Here is a 20,000-nt window from a genome sequence, read left to right on the forward strand (position 1 = left end):
TTTTTTTATAAAAATTCAAATTTTCTTTTGACGCAAAAAAATACAAAGCAAATGTAATTACTTGAAATCCATTCCAATACTATATGAAACATTCATCACTCGATACTTTTTATTGGAGTCATGAATCATTCTTCATACCTCTATTTCATTATTACTTATATTTCCCTCTCAGTATATATATATATATATATATATATATATATATATATATATATATATATATATATATATATATATATATATATATATATATATATATATATATATATATATATATTTTCTATAGTATAGTTAGTCATACATCCTTTCTAATGTCCTTTGTGTTAGATAGATACGAAGTATTTATGTAATACAGTAGTGATGATTAACGGATGTTATCTATATTTCCACACTTTTGTACTTTATATGTTGATAATTCCTAGTGGTAGTGTTTCAATTTCCTGTGTTACTCAGAACTGTCCACTCTTGTGTTCGTCTGAGAGAGAACTGATTTGATGGATACTCGTGCTCACTAACTTTTTCTCCTTCTCTTCCTAACATTTTCATTACTATTATATACTCTCCACCTCTTCCTTCCCCATTCTTTTTTCCCTCCTTACTCTTCCATCGTCTACATTATATACGTACTCCTGTTCCTCCTCTTGCTCCTCCTCATTACAATTCCATCCCCTGCACAATAAATTATCTCCTCCCCTTTACAATTCCATCACCTAAACCAATCTATCAATCAGCAAGTCAGTGTCATAGATGATCTCTTACATACATTCTTCTCAAAATACCTTGGTCTTCTTTTTTCCTTCGTGAATTTTAGTATATACAAATCTTCACCAGTAAGGCCAGTATTCAGGAACGTCACGACTTTTCCAAGGCCACAAATATGATAAGCGAGGTTTTCAAGAGTGTTTCTACAGTAAATAGTGTACAAACCTTGTCATTTCGACTCTAACATCGTATAAACACCTAAAAAATACTCGTGTAAACTTAAATAAAGTCTTTTGAAATACTGAATGTGAGGCAGAGAAATATCTGACAATACGAGCATAAGTCTTATAATACAAATAGTTAATTCGCCACCTTATCTCTCTCTCTCTCTCTCTCTCTCTCTCTTTCTCTCGCTCACAGCTGCAAGACGGCCTGGTGGAATGGGCGTCAGTGCTGGAGGTGAGGGAAGTGACGCAGAGAGACTATGGGGAGTACCTCTGCACGGCCAGGAATCAACTGGGCTCAACCTCCGTCACCCGCACCCTTGGCCCGCCCACCCGTCCTCATCCGCCTCTCAATCTGACGGTGAGTTGTGTGTGTGTGTGTGTGTGTGTGTGTGTGTGTGTGTGTGTGTGTGTTTCGTTACCCTTATCATCTCTCTCTTTCTTCTTTTACATTTCTTTTATTATTACTATTATCGTTATGATTTTTCTATTTCTTTCCTCGTTTTCTTACGTTATTCGTCTCTTTTTTTTACTGACTTCACTTCCTTATTATTCATTATTTTACTATTTATCATTTTTATCAATCATCGCGTAATGTATTTCTTTAATATTTCTTAGACATAGTTTCTCTCTCTCTCTCTCTCTCTCTCTCTCTCTCTCTCTCTCTCTCTCTCTCTCTCTCTCTCTCTCTCTCATCACTGCTTACTTCCTCGTATATCTTCCTCCACTTTTACCCATCATGCATCACTTCCCTTAACCTCTCGCCCGCCTCAGCTCATCTTCCACCTCACTTACCTCCTCCTCCTCCTCCTCCTCCTCCTCCTCCTTCCTTAATTTAACTACTTCATTCACCACAAGTTCCCTGCTAAGCCTGGAATCTTCCTTACCTTGCTTCCTCTCTCTACCTTTATTATTTTCTTTACATTTTTCATTTGCCCTTCATATCTTCTTTCTTACTTTCTCCTGTTTCCCTTATTTTTTTCTCTCTCTTTTTTAATCTTATTTTCCTCCTTGACAGTGTTCTCTTCTCCCCCTCCTCCTCCTCCTCCTCCTCCTCTTCTTGTTTCTTCTCCCATAATGTAATTAGTCTAAAATGTAACTCCTTTATCTTACTCGTCTTTTTTTACTGACAAAAAGCATTACTACTCATTCCTTATTACTTACATAGCCACTTTAGTCAGAGCCTTCCCATATACTGCGTTGTCCTCCTCTTTTACCGGATTTGTCTCGCTATTTCTTACTATATTTTTTTTTCCATTTATTAACTTCCTTTTCTTCCTACTTAAACTTCCTCCCTTATCAATGCATTACCCCTAACACTTTACCCATCGCCTTTCTTCCTCACTAGCTTCCTCATTTTCCCTTTCGTCATCTTCTTTTCCTTCTTTCTCACTCTCCATCTTCCACCATGCATTCTCTTACTCTTCTCCACTCGGTAAGTACCATTTCTCAACATCTCCTAATTTCTATATTCCTTATCTCCCCACTACCGCTCTCTCTCTCTCTCTCTCTCTCTCTCTCTCTCTCTCTCTCTCTCTCTCTCTCTCCTCACATTCCATGGCTGCATTTCAAGTCGCAATGTTTTCCTCGTCATTTTTCCGCCCGCCTGGACTTGCTTCCCGGCTCCAGAGTGTGTGTGTGTTTCCGCTGTTTGGTGTTTGCGCGGTGCTTCCTTCTGCCTCCTCCTCTTCTCCTCCTTCTCCTCCTTCTCCTCCTCTCCTACTCTTCTTCTTCTTCTTCTTCTGCTTTCTCCTCCTCCTCTTCTCACTCATCGTCTTCCTCCTCCTTTTCACGTTTGCCTACATTCCTCCTTTTCATTTTTCTTCTCTTCCTCGTCTTTCTCCATCTCTTCTTCCTCCTCCTTCTCCTCCTACTCCTCCTTTTCCTGATTCATGTTTACCTACGTTATGTTTTTTATTTCACTTTTATTTGATATTTCTTGGCTGTGGATTTGGTATTCTGCTTGTCTTATACTTTTTAATATATATTCTTTTTTCTCATGTTAATTTGTCGTCTTTCATCCAGTATTTCGTTTTCTTTTCTCCTTTCTTTTCTTTTTATTTTGTTCTTGTTTCTTGGATAAGCGTTTAGTATTCTGTCGTTATGTTATATTTTCGTGTAATATTTGTTTCTACTTTTTTTTTTTTTTTTTTATTTTATTATGTTTATGTATAATAAATAAGGGTAAAGCATTGTTATATTGTTATCTTTTATTATTATCTTTTATTTTCTTTTTTTTCCCTCAAACTTTGGATTAATATTTTGTCTTTTTTTTTTTTTTGTTCTTTAATATATTTTAGGTGTTGAGAATTTTTTTTTTTTTTTGCCGTAATTCATAAGACAAAGCACCTCTCTCTCTCTCTCTCTCTCTCTCTCTCTCTCTCTCTCTCTCTCTCTCTCTCTCTCTCTCTCTCTCTCTCTCTCTCTCTCTCTTCTTTCAGTATTTTATTGAACATGTCATCAATTAATCGCTCAATTTCTACGTATTTTTTTCTTTAACATTTCCTGAGTCAAAGATTAATTAGTGCATTTCTCTCTCCTCTCATCTGTTATATTTATTTTCTAAGGGTTACTGAATCTTTTTTTTTCTTCTCATTTTTTTTTGTTTCATTAGTTTCTTCTGGAGTAAACGTATTTTCCTTTCTTTTTTCTTGCTTAATAAATATTTCACGCTACATTAATCTCTCTCTCTCTCTCTCTCTCTCTCTCTCTCTCTCTCTCTCTCTCTCTCTCTCTAATTGCTTTTTTATGTTTATTATTTTCAAACCTTCTTGAGACCCATATTTACTTATTTATCATTAATTTCAGACTTGTTATTCTTTCACTGCAATAATTTTCTTCATCATCATCATCATCATCTACATTTTACCTATCCGCCATTCTTCCTCTTTTCTTCTTTTCTACGGACAAACGAAGGAAATTTTCCTAAGTATTCTCATTTTCTTTTTCAATCAGAGTCATTTATCTTTAAGTCTCATTATCATCCTATTCTTCATTCGTCTCTTTCTCTCACTATAATTTCCTCTTCAACCTCTTAATCTTTCTTACAAGCGAAGGCGAAAGTTTCCAGCAATAATTCTCCATTTTTTAATCCCAAATTGCTTTCCTTTCTTACAATTACTCGTTGATCATGCTTTTCTTTCTGTCCGTCTCGTCACACCATTCCTTTCCTTCTTTGTTTTATTTTCATCTTTGAGACGCACTGAAGAAAATTTCCTGTAACAATGCCCACCTCTCTCTCTCTCTCTCTCTCTCTCTCTCTCTCTCTCTCTCTCTCTCTCTCTCTCTCTCTCATACTTTACAGTCGGCAGCATAAATTCATCCCAACTTTCATATTCCCACAGTAAATACGCGGCAGTGATTCAATATCCCATTTTCTCTTGGCGCAAAAGCAAGCGAAGGAAGGGAGAGAGAGAGAGAGAGAGAGAGAGAGAGAGAGAGAGAGAGAGAGAGAGAGAGAGGGAGAGCGAGAGGGGAGACTAATCCAATATTACACTCTTACCCTCCATCACTATAAACCTCACGGACCAGCCAATAACCCATCCTCTTTGACTGAATCCGTAGGGGGGTCGGGCTGAACCGGGTCTCTTACGTTTACCATGAGTGAAGGCACGAGTGAGTTAGCGCGCGTCCTCCTCCTCCTCGTCATTCCGTTTTCTTTGGAGACTGAGAGATAAGAGCGAACGGGGGACAGCCTTAGAGATAAGAGGTGATTGGAGGTAGAGGAAACTGGTGCATTTTGGGACTGGTGAGTGCTGGTGACTGGTAAAACTGGTAATCCTATATTTTTTCTTTATGGATAAGGACACTGGAGTGAAGATGGAGTAGCAGAGGTGGTTTAAAGTATAGGAAACTGCTGAATTAAACTATTGGAAGTACTAGGAAAGAAATTACTGGAAAAATGATGCCCGAAGGAATAAGGAGGAAATTTAAACAGTAAATGGAAACTTAAAGAAAGAAAATGGAGAATTAATGGCAACCGTTAAGTTGGTAACATAAACTAGTGTCTAAAATAAAGAGAGTGTGGAATATTGGTGGCTGATAAACTAGTGATTGAGGAAAATCGGGAAAGTTTAACAGTTCATTAGAGAAACTCGGTGGTACTGCCATAACTAATGAGCCGGGGGAACGGAGAAAGAAGAAAATTTAAGTCTGCTGGAGGAACTGCGAATACTGGTAACATATGAACTAGTCTTTGAAGAAATGGAGGGACAGAGTCTAAACTGGTCATCGTTAAAAATTTCCTTCGTTTTTCATAGTCGCTTTCAACTTTAAGAAACACTGGGTATCTCTCTCTTAACCCTTTCAGTACTGGGACGCATTTTTCCTTGAAATTTGTGTACCATTAGATCATTTTATTGACATTAGGAAGGGTCTATGGAGGTCAGAAGATTAATGGCCAGAGTCTTCACTATTTTAATCCCACACATAAATTTCTGAAGCTGTGCAAAATCACCAAATAATAAACAGATATGGAAACGCGTCATGGTACTGAAGAGGTTAAACAGTTCATTATCAAAGAAGATACAGAATCATCCTGGCTCTTTTTTCTGTATGCGTTGTTGTAAATTCTATTCCTACGCCGCTATGAATAAGAAATAAAAATATAAATTTGATAATCTCAGCATTGGAACGTTTAACAGTGAATTAGAGGGACAAGAAAGGATGTAGTGGTAACTGGCAAATTGCGCCTATAAGAAAGAGGAGAATTTTAAGAATACGATTAAAGCAGAGCATACTGAGTAATTAGAGGAAACTGGGAAGCACTTTTAACAAACTAGTGTGTTAAAGTTACCGGTAACAATGTACTAATAATGTACTAATAAGAAAACTAACTTATAAACCCATAAATGAAACTAAGTATTATACTGTCTAAAGGAAAGATTTATATTTTAAAAGTCGATTAAAGGAAGTGAGGCGTACTGAAGCAAATTAGTATCTAAATCAAACTAGGACACATTTTTAAGTGTCTATAAGCAAGATCGAAAATTTTACAAAAAAAAAAAAAAAAAACTGAGTCCCGATAGCAAATTAAGACAGGTTCTCGCGTGTCAATTTGCGGCTGGATATACTAGCTGCTAAAAGAATCAGTTTATACATGTAGCGGCTGGGAAGTATCGTCTGCTTGGCTTACAGTTCTTATAAGAATAGTGTTCGTCTTAACAAAAAGACTATGCACAATTCCGATCAAATTAAATCATCACAAGTGTTCAATCCTCACCTACAACAACATCCTAAAGAGTGGGAAAGTCATCGGAGAGTGGCCACAGAGAGGGACACAGTCATCGGAAAGTGGCAGCGATCTCATAGGAATAAAGCTGTACGTAGGCTTTTTTTGCTGCACATATCATTTTCGGGTCCCAGACATGCTACTTGCCCCGCACTATCTCCACCATCTTCTCTGCCTCTGGAGACCATATGTTCAAACCTTTTTCCATGACGTCACAAGGTAAACAAAGACGCTAGCGGCTGGACAATACCAACGTGTCGATCTTGTTTTGCAGCTAGTTTTTCCACCCGTTAGGCACCAAAATCTAGCCGATAATTCTAGCGGCTAGGATTTTCAGCCACAAGTTGACACGTGCAAAACCACCTTAAGAGATATAGAAGTTTTAACAATCCTTCAACTTCACTGCAGCTCTCGGTCTCGAAAATCATTCATTAGCGTTCTCTCTCTCTCTCTCTCTCTCTCTCTCTCTCTCTCTCTCTCTCTCTCTCTGAAGGCAATATCGGCGCGGGCTAACATATGGCCTAATTACTGTCCTACCTGCCCCCGCTGACGCCACGCACCCGCCCACCGCTGTTAGTATTAGCGTTATTACTGCGGCTGTGCTGATCATTATTGTATCATTGTTGTTATGAAAATTAATGATACTGATACTATTGTTTTGTGATAATTATTACTACGGTTACTAAAATTTCTCTATAGTGATATTACAGATGTTATTATTGCAGCTATTACTTCTACTACTACTACTACTACTACTACTACTACTACTACTATTATTATTGCTGTTACTACTATTGCTATTACTACTACTACTATTGCTATTACTACTACTACTATTGGTACTACTACTACTACTACTACTACTACTACTACTACTACTACTACTACTACTGCTGCTATTACCACCATGACGTTAACTAACTTTTACCACATGCTTTGGCTGAAAATAAAAATTAAGCTACTAAAAGAGAGAGAGAGAGAGAGAGAGAGAGAGAGAGAGAGAGAGAGAGAGAGAGAGAGAGAACCATTATGTCTGCAATGTTAAGTAGACTCGCTAATCAGTTAGTACCTAAGTTGACAGTAATTACTAAAGGCGCTAACCCCTCCACCACTTTCCGAATAGGTGAGTGAAGCCACCACTCACCCGCCTAATTGAGTGTTCGGGGGAGGGGGCGGTCACAGTGTCACGCCTTTGGTACTGTCATCCATTTACTCCCGTACTTAGTAATTCACTTATACACAGTCTTCCTGGTGCTGCATAATATATTGTCTTAAAATTTTCATTACTTATTTACTTACTCACTTGGTCATTTACTCACGGATTCATGGTTATTCATATTTAGTTTTATGCATTCACACAGTCATTCATTCAATTACTCACCGATTTGCTCATTCATGCACCAGTTTACTCAAGTCTCTTCGATCATTTACATTCAGTTCTAGAAGTACAAACTAAAATTTCTTCATTCATACATTCCATTAAGGCATTCATTCACCAAACATTTCACTGCTTCACTCAGCTACTTACACACTTATATTTACTAAAAACAAAGACTCACTCATATTCGGTTCATCATTTTCATGCAAGTTGTGTTACTCCTCAGTTATTTTTACTTATTTACTCAATCCCTCATTTGTTCAAGTATTTTCTCATAAATATCCAGCACTTACTAGCAGCTCTCCTCCTTCACACAAAACTACATTCATTTACTACACATCTATTCTTCACTCAGATTAAAACAATGGCGACTCCTAATCGAGCCTCGGAGTCGCTTCTGGGGAAGGGACCAGATATATCCCCAGGTCGGACTGCTCTCCCAGTAGAGACCCAAAATGTCTTGACACCTCCCTCAACATTTTCTTCATTAACTTCTGGAACATTCGCGGTCTTCGATCTAATTTTCAATCTGTAGAACACCACCTGTCCTCTACTAAACCTCATCTTCTTTTCCTCACCGAAACACAGCTGTCTGAGGCAGCTGACAGTAGTTCCTTTTCTGTTCCCTTCTACTTTCTCTATCCTCATTTTCGATCTAAAGCTGGATGTTGTGTCTATGTGCGCGACGGCTTAAATAACTTGCTCTCGTGCCCACGCTCTCGATTCTTCCGAGCATTCCACCCTTTGGCTTAGACTCAATAGTCACTCTCTAACTAAATTTATCTGTGCTGTCTATCTCTCCCCTAACTCTTCTGAGTGTAGTAAATTCTTTGACTATTTAACTTTAACGCTCTCGATTCTTCCAAGCATTTCACCCTTTGCCTTAGACTCAATAGTCACTCTCTAACTAAATTCATCTGTGCTGTCTATCTCTCCCCTAACTCCTCTGAGTATAGTAAATTCTTTGACTATTTAACTTCCAAAAATGGAACACATTCTATCCCTCCGTCCTTTCACGGAGATCCCCATCCTTGGAGATTTCAATGTACACCACAAGCTTTGGCTTTCCTCTTCCTTCACTGACCATCCTGGTGAACTAGCCTTCAACTTTGTTATCCTCCATGACCCAGAACAACTGGTACAACACCCTACTCGTATTCCTAGCCGTCTTGGAGATACGCCCAACACTCTTGACCTTTAGCTTACCTCTAATCCTTCTGCTTATGCTGTTAACGCTATCTTCTCAGTTACGCTCCTCCGATCTCAAACTCATATCTACATCTTGTCCTATTGCACCAATCTCTCCATAAGATCCCTCAAAGTAGAGGTGCCTCTAACGTTTTGCCTCTGCCAGTTGGTAGGGGGGACCTGAGGAGGTATTATGCTGATTTTCCCTGGAATGATTTCCGTGTCTGGCATGGAGGCGTACATTCCTCACTCTTTTTCTCAACCTAAAGCTTCTAAACCTTGGTTTAACCCAGCCTGTTCTTGTGCTACACATAATAGAGAAGGTGCCCACTAAAGATACTTGAGCATTCCATCACGTAAATCTCAGGCACTTCATATTTCTGCCCGGAATCGTGCCAAGTCTGTTCTTTAACTTGCCTTCATAAATAGAAAATGTCAAATTCTTTCAAACTCCAACTCCCGTTACGACTGCTGGCATCTTGCTAAAAACATTTCCAATAACTTTACTTCTTTATCTTTCCCTCCTTTATTTCATCCTGATGGCACAACTGCCATCTGATCTGTCTCTAAAGCTGACTCAAGTCTTTGCTAACAACTCCACTTTGGATAATTCTGGCCTTGTCCCTTCCTGTCTTCCTCCATCTGACTATTTCATGACTACAATATTAAAGTTCTTCGTAATGATGTTTTTCCATCCCCTCTTTGGCCTAAACCCTCGGAAGGCTTATGGACCTGATAGGGTCCCTTCTAATGTTCTCAAAAACTGCACTTCTGTGCTTACACCTTGCCTGGCCAAACTCTTTCAACTATGTCTATCGACTTCTACCTTCCCTTCATGCTGGAAATTTGCCTACATTCAGCCTGTTCCTAAAGAAGGTGACCGTTTTAATTCTTCAAACTATCGCCCTATAGCTTTAATATCCTGCTTGTCTAAAGATTTTTTTTTAATCTATCCTCAATAGGAAGATTCTCAAACATCTGCTAATTTACAATCTTTTATCTAAACGCCAGTATGGCTTCCGTCAAGGCCGCTCTATTGGTGATCTTCTGGCTTTACTTACGGAGTCTTGGTTATCCTTTTATAGATATATTGGTGAAACTTTTGCTGTTACGTTAGACATATCAAAAGCTTTTGATAGAGTCTGGCACAAAGCTTTGATTTGAAAACTGCCTTCCTACGGTTTCTACCCTTCTCTTTGCAATTTTATTTCAAGGCTCCTCTCCGACCGTTTTATTGCAGCCGTGGTAGACGGCCACTGTTCTCCTAAATCTACTAACAGGTTCCTTAGGGACCGGTCCTATTACCCACTTTCTTTCTATTATTCAGTAATGATCCTAACCAAACTTCTTGTCCTATCCACTCATATGCTGATGATACCATCCTACACTTTTCCACGTCCTTTCAGAGACGACCAATCCTTCAGGAAAACAACATATCACGCAGGGACACCACAGAACACCTGACCTCTGATCTTTCTAAAATTTCTGATTGGGGCAGAGAAAACTTAGTAGTCTTCAGTGCCTCACAAACTCAATTCTTCCATCTATCAACTCTACACAACCTTCCAGACAACTATCCCTTCTCCTTCAGTGACACTCAGCTGTCCCTATCTTCTACACTGAATATCATCAATTTCTCATTTACTCATAATCTACACTGGAAACTTCACACCTCATCTCTTGCTAAAACAACTTCTATGATGTTAGGAGTTCTGAGGCGTCTCCGCCAGTTTTTCTCGTCCCTCCAACTGCTAACTCTGTACAACTCTGTCCTTGTATGGAGTACTATTCACATGTTTGGAAGCGGGGGATCCACTCACACAGTTTTATTAGATAGGGTGGAATGAAAAGCTTTTCATCTCATCAACTCACCTCCTCTAACTTACTGTCTTCAGCCTCTTTCTCACCGTCGGAATGTTGCATCTCTTGCTATCTTTTATAACTATTTACATGCTAACTGCTCTTCTGATCTTGCTAATTGCATGTTTCTCCTGCGGCCTCGCTGCACAAGGATTTCTTCTTCCTCACACCCCCATTTTGTCCAGCTCGCTAATACAAGAGTTAACCAGTAGTCTCAATCATTTCTAGCTTTCAATGGTAAACTGTAGAACTTCATGCCTGTTCTGTTTTTCCATCATCCAATATCTTGACGTCTTTTAAGAGGAAGGTTTCAAGACATTTGTCTCAGACTTTTAGATAACCCTATTTATCTTTACTGGCAATTAATTGGGCTCCTATTTTTTCTTTTGTTACCCTTGGCCAGCTTCCCCTCTAGCATAAAAAAAAGACATGCAAATTGTGTGTAAGGTAGGGTAGATTCTCATTGTTACTCACTCTCTTACTCATTCACTCAAGATATACTGATTCCCTCAAGTTAAGTTGAAATGAAGGAAATAAAGATGAGGGTGTTAATGCATCGATAAGTGAAACACAAACAGCAGGACTAAAATGAAAGTCAATGAAAAATAATCTCGAAATTCCGCTGAATCATTTTCATCTGCACACTCTTATGTTCTTTTATGATAGTTGTCTTGCATCTGTGTCCAATGAACTAACTAAAAAAAACTATAAATGAAGAAAATTAGGGTCAAATTTGATAAAATGCATAAGAACTTCGTGAGAGGAGTGTAAAAAAAAATGTGATATCCTCTAAAATAAAAAGAACAAATATTGCCTGTACATTGTTTTTTTTTTTTTTCTTGTACTACAATATTCATGCAATTTTATTCGATACATCATAAAAATATAAGTAAATAAATAAAATCGTAAATAAAAAAAATGTTTGATCTTAAATATTTAGTAATTTATTGATTTATTACAATATGATATGTATGCAATTGTATCAATAAAAATTACGAAGAAAAGCACATTGTAAATTATCAGTGCAATCAAAAAACATTCTGTGACAAAACCGAAAAAAAAAAAAAAACAATGACTCCTCTTATAACTTGTTGCTAGACGATCAAACAATGTGACAAAAAGTGAAGGATTGAGAAAAAGATTGTCATGTCTGTCCCTCACCTCCACACACACACACACACACACACACACACACACACACACACACACACACACACACACACACACACACACACACACACGTACCCGCGAGGTAATAGGTTATTTGAAGAGAATGGAGGGAAAAAGAGGGAAATAGAAAAGAATGTTAGTTTAGTGTTGAAGGCTGGCAGGTTGGTTGACTCTCTCTCTCTCTCTCTCTCTCTCTCTCTCTCTCTCTCTCTCTCTCTCTGCCAGTAGCGATTCACAAATATTATTCTTTTTTTTTGTCGTGTCACAATCAAATTAATATGCTGAATTGTTTGTTTGTTTTTCCACACTTTATATAAACAACACAGGTCAGGCGCGAAACAACAGGTGAATGCAATTTATTTACCTGACATTTGCTCCTGAAAACTACTACTACACATGAAGCGAAATAATAAGAGCAAACACACACACACACACACACACACACACACACACACACACACACACACACACACACACACACACACACACACATACATTATATTTATGTATTAGGTTCCTTTCTTCACAAACACAAACTCAAACACACACACACACACACACACACACACACACACACACACACACACACACACACACACACACACACACACACACACACACACACACACACACACAGAACACAGTGTATTCATGTATTACTTTCCTTTCTCTACCCTCACCCACCCACCCGCACATACACATACCTTTACACACACACACACACACACACACACACACACACACACACACACACACACACACACACACACACACACACACACTGTAGGGTATATTCATGCATTAGGTTTGGCTTTTGTGGGATTTACACAACCATTACCTGAGTGGCGGCAGGTCAGGTAACCCACACAGGTGAGGGATGCTGGCGTGAATCTAGTGCATCTCTACAATCACCTTTATATATTTTTTTCATTCAATTCTTTTTTATTCATTATTCTATTCTTTTTTTGTACATTTTCTCATTCTAACCATGAGTAAAACTTCGAAACCGGCGTTGTATTATATTTATTTACTTACTATATGATCTATTGTACTCATCTATATCGTTCTTTTCTTTATATCTTTATTTAAAATATTGAATGTATGTGGTATAAAGAACTTTACTGTTTTATTCACATTTTTTTAATGATTTATCTAGTTTGTGTTTGTGTTGGATATGTGAGAACGATAATGAGGCTTAACATATTCTTTTTTTTTTATTAGATAAGGAGATTAAATATTTTGTGCATTTCATTATTCATGCTCAAAGAATTTCTCTCCCTCTCTCTCTCTCTCTCTCTCTCTCTCTCTCTCTCTCTCTCTCTCTCTCTCTCTCTCTCTAGTATGCAAAATAATAATGATGCTGATGCTTCATACTCTTAGCTTTCATGATTTTAACAGATTAAAAATTTTGCATCCCATTTTTTTTTTTTTCAATATTCAAGTATTTTTCATGCATTTTGTGTTTTTGTTTTGAATACATTAAATGGAATAACGTTGTTGGCGCTTCATACAACTGACTTTCATTATCTAGAGAGAAATTAACTATTTTCTATAACTTCTTATTTTATAAATTGAAAAAATCTCTATGCATTTTATATCTTTGTCTTGAATATATGAGAAAAAATGTTGCTGATAATTCATATATGCATTCAACTTCTATTTTCATCATTCTCTAACATGAATTAACGTCTCTCAGTTGTTTCTCAGTTGTTTCATCTATTTGTCAAAGGTTAAGTTCATGTGTACAATTCTAAATGTCATTCTTGCTTCAGTTTCATGTATTGTGGAAAATATAATGTTGACTGGCAAAACAAAATTAATATGCTATGTACTCGTCCCACGTACATTTATTTATTTTCTCTCTCTCTCTCTCTCTCTCTCTCTCTCTCTCTCTCTCTCTCTCTCTCTCTCTCTCTCTCTCTCTCTCTCTCTCTCTCTCTATCTATCTATCTATCTATCTATCTATCTATCTCTTTCTCTTCTATCGTTTCACAATTATTTTTCTTAACTATCGTATTACCAATACCTTATTACATTTCTTTTAACATATACATACATACACACAAACATACACACATGCAACAAACATAACATAATATACATTAACAATACAATTTATTGACACAGCAGTAAAGCAACAATGAAAGCAGCAAATGGTAAAAACTATATTTTTTTTGAAATGTCAAGTAGCACGTATCAGGTATATAAGAAATAGACAATTACACTAATGGAGCAGCAACCTAGGGAAGGGTACAGAACGTAAATAATTATGAATACCATAGGCGGGGAGATGATACGCGTGACCTGTGCATAATTCCTATTATGTCTAAAAATATTCAAATGAAAAGATGGGTGGAAACAGATTCTTAAACTGAGAGGGAAATGAAGGGAATCGGTAGTGAAGTTGTTGGTGCTGAGTCAATACCGATATTTACAAGAAAAATAATAAAAAAAAAAGATGGATGTGTATGAGAGATGGAAATAGAAAGGAATATTTCATACAAGGACAGTCACGCATAGATCTGATAATCTCTTGCAGCTTCCCTTTCTTTGCTATGTTGGGAGATATTAAGTTTTGCTGAGGTGATCTGAAATAAACATGCAGTTGAGAAAGAGATCTAAGGCTAGTTACAAAAAAAAACTGTAAACTTTTGTATAAAATATATTGCACAACATTCTTTCCTGTATTCACTTATAATACATATTCATAAATTCATATAATGTTTGAAAATTTAGTATTGACTCAGCACACGAGATGAATGTAGATATGAATAGTTCTTTATCGTGAAGTGAAGTCATTAATGTTGATGGCCACAAAGGATTACAAAGGATAACACACAACGACAGATCCTTAAGTCCTTCTCACTCTGTTCCATTGCACGAAGCAAACAGCAAGTAAAGGAGATGAACACTACAGTAGGAGGCTCCTCCCAAACTCCTCTCGACATATAGATAGTAAATACATAAAGATACATAGTTTATTGAGAATCAATTCCTTCCTCGTTTCTTCTCATATCTAATTTACTTTAATGAAATTTGAACTCATTACTCCTCATATCGTCCTTAACATAAACCCTTAATTAATAGCAATGCAAATAACTTAAATGAAAAGAAAGAAAACGTAACGGTGTTCTACTGGACAGGTAAATATATACAATATATAAAGAGAGGTAAATATTGAGAGGTAAATATAAAGAGATTTATATACTGCATACAATGTTACATACATTAGAAGAGACTTTTCTCTGGTAGTGAAGTTACAGCGCTGGTGATTATGAAGGATTACAAATGACAACAAACAGATTATAAAGTCCCTACCAACGCTGCTTAATTATATCATACCAGCGGCTAATCATGTTGACTCTCCCCTTTGAGGACTGGCACCTCTGTGGGGCTTTCTCTTTCCTCTCAGTGTTCTAAGCTAGAATCCTCTTGTATACAAAAATGATAAGATGAAGGCTCATCCCGACCCACTCATGATGATTATTATGATTATGCTAAGGAGGATAAAGAGGAGCAGGAGGAGGAGGAGGAGGAGGAAGAAGACTAGGATAATAATGATAACTAAAAAGAAAGCGAAAAGGATGAGGAGACAGACAATACCATGAACGAAAATGATAACAAGAATGACAATAAATCAAATAAAAAAAACACTAGAAAAAAATAAACACTACTCATTCTCACTAATACCACACAACACCCCAACCCCCTCTTCTGGTGACGCCTCTAATTCTAACTAATTCTTTCCTTCTCGTTCACGCCTCCTTCAGGTAAGCAACGCCAGCAGCGGCTCCATTACGCTCTCTTGGGCCCCTAACTACGCCGGGGGACTACCTCGAGGGTACAGCGTGCGGTACAGAGCGGCGGGATCAACGCTGTACCAGGTGAGGGGATAATAACGGGATGTAACAGTGAGGAGAGCAACGAATGTATCTGATTTAGTGCTGAAGGCTGAAGGATTGAACGTTGGACGGGGATACTGCCCCTCTCTCTCTCTCTGTCTGTCTCTGCTCTCTCTCTCTCTCTTGTTAAACTTCCAATATAAACATGAAAACGCCACTGAACATCCAAATAATTCTCACCATAATCCATTTAAAGTAATACCAAGACACGAAAGGTTTGTGTGTTATTTCTTTATGTATTTATTTTATTATTTTTTTGTTATGAAGAGTATGAGAAGCGCCGTCCAGGTTCAACCCATTAGCGGCGCAGGCAATTTTACTTATAGTGGTGCCCATATTAGGGTCCATATCGCCACCCAAGCATATCTTTGGCGTATGGCAATTACACCTTCACCTAGAACCTGGGTATCATCGTGACAAGTAGATAACTTCAAACCACTCTACAAATGACAAAGTTTCAAGGCGGCACGTGGTGGGATTCGAACCTACGGCTGCTCGATCTCACGCTCACCACCTTATCCACTACGCCACCGCCTCCCTAGCATGAATTGTTAATGATGGAGAGACAATAAATAGCAATGAAACGAACATTACTCAAATTTATGGATAATGATAAGTGAATATAAGCAAATAGGTTTCATTCGGGGACTGCCACATGCTGGATCCAAGGATTTTTTGCAGCTTTTATTTAATTTCATTTATGTTTTCTACCACTAAGCTGAGGAATCCTTGCGAACCTATCACTGGATTCATGAAACCATACCTGAAAACTCCATGAAGTCACTAGAACCCTAAAGGTAATAGGATATCACCAGATTTGTGAATAGCAAACTCGTATGGCGGCATGGAGGGCTGGAGTGATGTAATTAGAGTGAATGGGAGTGGCTGGAAGGGACTTGGGCACACTTTTTGCGTGGTGGAGTAGAGGGTGAGTGGTGAAGGAGGCGGTGCAGTGGAGAGGCAGGGAGTGGTAAGAGACTAGAGGGTCCTTTTTGAGGTGTCGAGTGGAGGGTGACTGGCGGAGGGTTTGATTGTGTTACCGTGCAACAAAACAGGTTACGTGGTGCTGGAATAACTTAAACCAATGAAAGACAGGCACGGGTTCCTTCAGTAACCACAGATAAAGGACGAAATTTGATTGTGTTACCGTGCCACAAAACAGGTTATGTTGTGCTGGAATATCTTAAATCAATGAAAAACAGGCACTGGTTCTTTCAGTAACCACAGATAAAGGACGAGAAAATGACTAGTGGGAGGTTTGACTGCGTGATTGGGCTGCAAAGCAGGTCATAAGGATAAGTTAGGTAAATGGAAAAAGAAACAAAGAAACAGATTCAGAGTTCCTTGTCAGTAAAAGGGATGAACGAGTGAAGGCAAGGGTTAACTCTTGAATTGATATGCTGGGGAGGGAGAGAGAGAGAGAGAGAGAGAGAGAGAGAGAGAGAGAGAGAGAGAGAGAGAGAGAGAGAGAGAGAGAGAGAGAGAGAGAGAGAGAGAGAGAATCAATTATTAACTCCCATCTCGTAATAACTAAGCACTTAATAGTCACTAGCATTCTTCCTCCTTCAATCCCCGAAGGTGGTGGAGGTGTCCGGGGGCGCCTCGCAGGGGGTCACGGTGCACGGCCTCTCTCCTGGAACACAGTATCTCTTCACGGTCCAGGCTCACAACCCACAGGGACACTCCTCCTACGTGACACCGCAGATCGCAGCCACTACTCGCGGTAAGTAAAGAGTGAAGACCGGAACAGTTGTAATGGGGAATATTACGTCAAATGTAACACGAAGGGAAAGAAATAGCAAGAAATGTAGATGACATGGCACCCATACAAGTACTAACTAGACGCAGCGTTGATTAACTTCACTGTTCGCACGAGCAGATGTGTATTCAGTTTGGTGTGGTCATTAGCGCTGACGTATGAAGAAAACACAGTATCACACTTATGTTTCCACCCACATCCTGCCCCCGGTATCCTATCCTACCTCTTCTCTATCTGCCATGATGTCTATCCTATTAACTGTAATATTTTTTTTTTCTTATTTACGTTTTCTATCTATCCTTTCTTGCATTCTTGCGTATTTTTTTCCTACCTATGACTTAAAGATTTTGTAAATGAAGGTTTGAAGACAATAATCAATGTAATTTCAGCATTCCATTTTGAGACTGAAATCCGGGTTCTCTTTTTTTTCTTCAAGTTTTGTTCTTAATCAGGGCCCTTTTACCGAAAAATAGATAAATTAATGAATGCAAACCAGCTTTGATTCCCTCTAACTCGCTCTCCTCTCCCTTTCATTCCTCTACTGTTGAAGGAGCTTGTTCAACAAATACTACAGTTTACCCTACCCTCTTCCATGCCTCTCCTATCCTCTCAACCCTTCCTCTCCCCAGCCCGCGCCACTCTTATCACTGCTGTTCAAATACTATTGTTTACCCTACATCCTGAAATTATCAACTTGATTTCAGATGGTCTAAGGAAATTAACACTTACTATGGTCTTTTTTTTTATTTGATTCAGGTGCATTCGAACAAAAATCTTGGTAAAAAAATTCATCTCGACCATTTCTATTGTGTCTTTTATTTCTGCCCAGCGTTTGCCTCATTCAAGAAAATAATAAAATAAAAAATCCTTGACCTAAATATGACAACCACGAGACGAACCAATTGAAATTTGTTCGAATGAAATAGAACACACACACACACACACACACACACACACACACACACACACACACACACACACACACACACACACACAAGGTTTTTAATTAAAAGTAATGATTCCTACCTGATATCTTAATTATACATCTGCCACTATGAATAATGGACGCACGTGGCCAAACTATTACGATTTGTGTGATAAGGGATGCCAAACCAGGCATGTGATTCAGATAGTTTTAGTAGTAGTAGTAGTAGTAGTAGCAGCAGCAGCAGCAGCAGCAGCAGCAGCAGCAGCAGCAGCAGCAGCAGCAGCAGCAGCAGCAGCAGCAGCAGCAGCAGCAGTAGTAGTGGTGGTAGTGGTAGTGGTAGTGGTAGTGGTGGCAGTGGTGGTGGTAGTAGCAGCAGCAGTGGTGGCAGGCAGCAGCAGCAGCAGCAGTGGTGGTGGTGGTGGTGGTGCAGGTGGTGGTGGTGGTGGTGGTGGTGGTGGTGGTGGTGGTGGTGGTGGTGGTGGTGGTGGTGGTGGTGGTGGTGGTGGTGGTGGTGGTGGTGGTGGTGGTGGTGGTGGTGGTGGTGGTGGTGGTGGTGGTGGTGGTGGTGGTGGTGGTGGTGGTGGTGGTGGTGGTGGTGGTGGTGGTGGTGGTGGTGGTGGTGGTGGTGGTGGTGGTGGTGGTGGTGGTGGTGGTGGTGGTGGTGGTGGTGGTAGTAGTGTAGTGGTAGTGGTAGTAGTAGTAGTAGTAGTAGTAGTAGTAGTAGTAGTAGTAGTAGTAGTAGTAGTAGTAGTAGTAGTAGTAATAGTAGAAATAAAATAACTTGAGTTGTACAAAAAAAATGTTGTTTTTTTCTGTTTCTAGACTACAAAAGTATTAAAGTCTAATAAATATTTAACAAAACTAATCCTCGCATTATTGATGATTAAAGAAAGTGAAATATCAGTAGGAGTCTCGGCATTTTTTGCGGCAAAAAAGCAAACAGAAAGTGTAGTAGGTTGATTTTCATTTTTTTTCTGACGATGAATATATTCTAGACAATCTAGCAGTGACTGAAATGCGTATAATTGAAGAAAAATATGTACCAATGACAAATTTAGAGTTATTAAAACAAAAATACAAAAAGAGAGAGGAAATTAATTTTGAGTTTAGTACTGAAGGCAAGCAAAATTAGTACTAATGACTGTCTTAATATTCCTTCTCCCACAGAAAATATAAGTTTACTGTAGCAGTCTTAGAATAATCTTTTTCCATATATAGACGGAGAGAGCAAAGTGAAGGAAGACAACTTTTCCTAATCTGACACAAAAATGATTTCCTAAAATCTTGGAAGAGACTCTGTAACAAAAATATATTTGTAAAAGAACGAAATAAAATTAGAAAGTTTTTACATTCCTCCCCATACAAAATAGATATACAGAAAAATAGTACCAGTAACAATCTTTACATTCCCTATCCATTACAAGAACAGCCACTTGTAGGTCTGATAGCCCCTTGCAACTACCCTTTTTCGAATTTATTTCCTTATGTTCTTATGTCCCTTACGTTCTTATACAGAGACGACCGACCTTTTCATCTGTGTGGAACTTAGACTGGCATTTTTACCTCTCCTCAAACAAAACCATGACAATCGTAACCATCCCTTTACAAACAGAGGCCGTAGGTCAATCCAATATATCAGAGGACCCAACATTCAAGACC

General features: G+C 38.5%; 1 protein-coding gene across 1 annotated transcript in view; it reads left to right on the plus strand.

Moving 5' to 3' along the window:
* LOC123502034 (nephrin-like) overlaps positions 1-20,000 on the plus strand; it is a 433,084-nt gene that overhangs the window by 403,984 nt on the left and 9,100 nt on the right. The window contains exons 18-20 of the mRNA XM_045251187.1: positions 1,123-1,287; positions 15,523-15,636; positions 17,233-17,377. Coding sequence (XP_045107122.1) covers positions 1,123-1,287; positions 15,523-15,636; positions 17,233-17,377 — 424 coding nt within the window. The remainder of the gene's footprint in view (positions 1-1,122; positions 1,288-15,522; positions 15,637-17,232; positions 17,378-20,000) is intronic.

Source organism: Portunus trituberculatus, chromosome 10 (assembly GCF_017591435.1).
Source record: "Portunus trituberculatus isolate SZX2019 chromosome 10, ASM1759143v1, whole genome shotgun sequence".
Taxonomy (NCBI): domain Eukaryota; kingdom Metazoa; phylum Arthropoda; class Malacostraca; order Decapoda; family Portunidae; genus Portunus; species Portunus trituberculatus.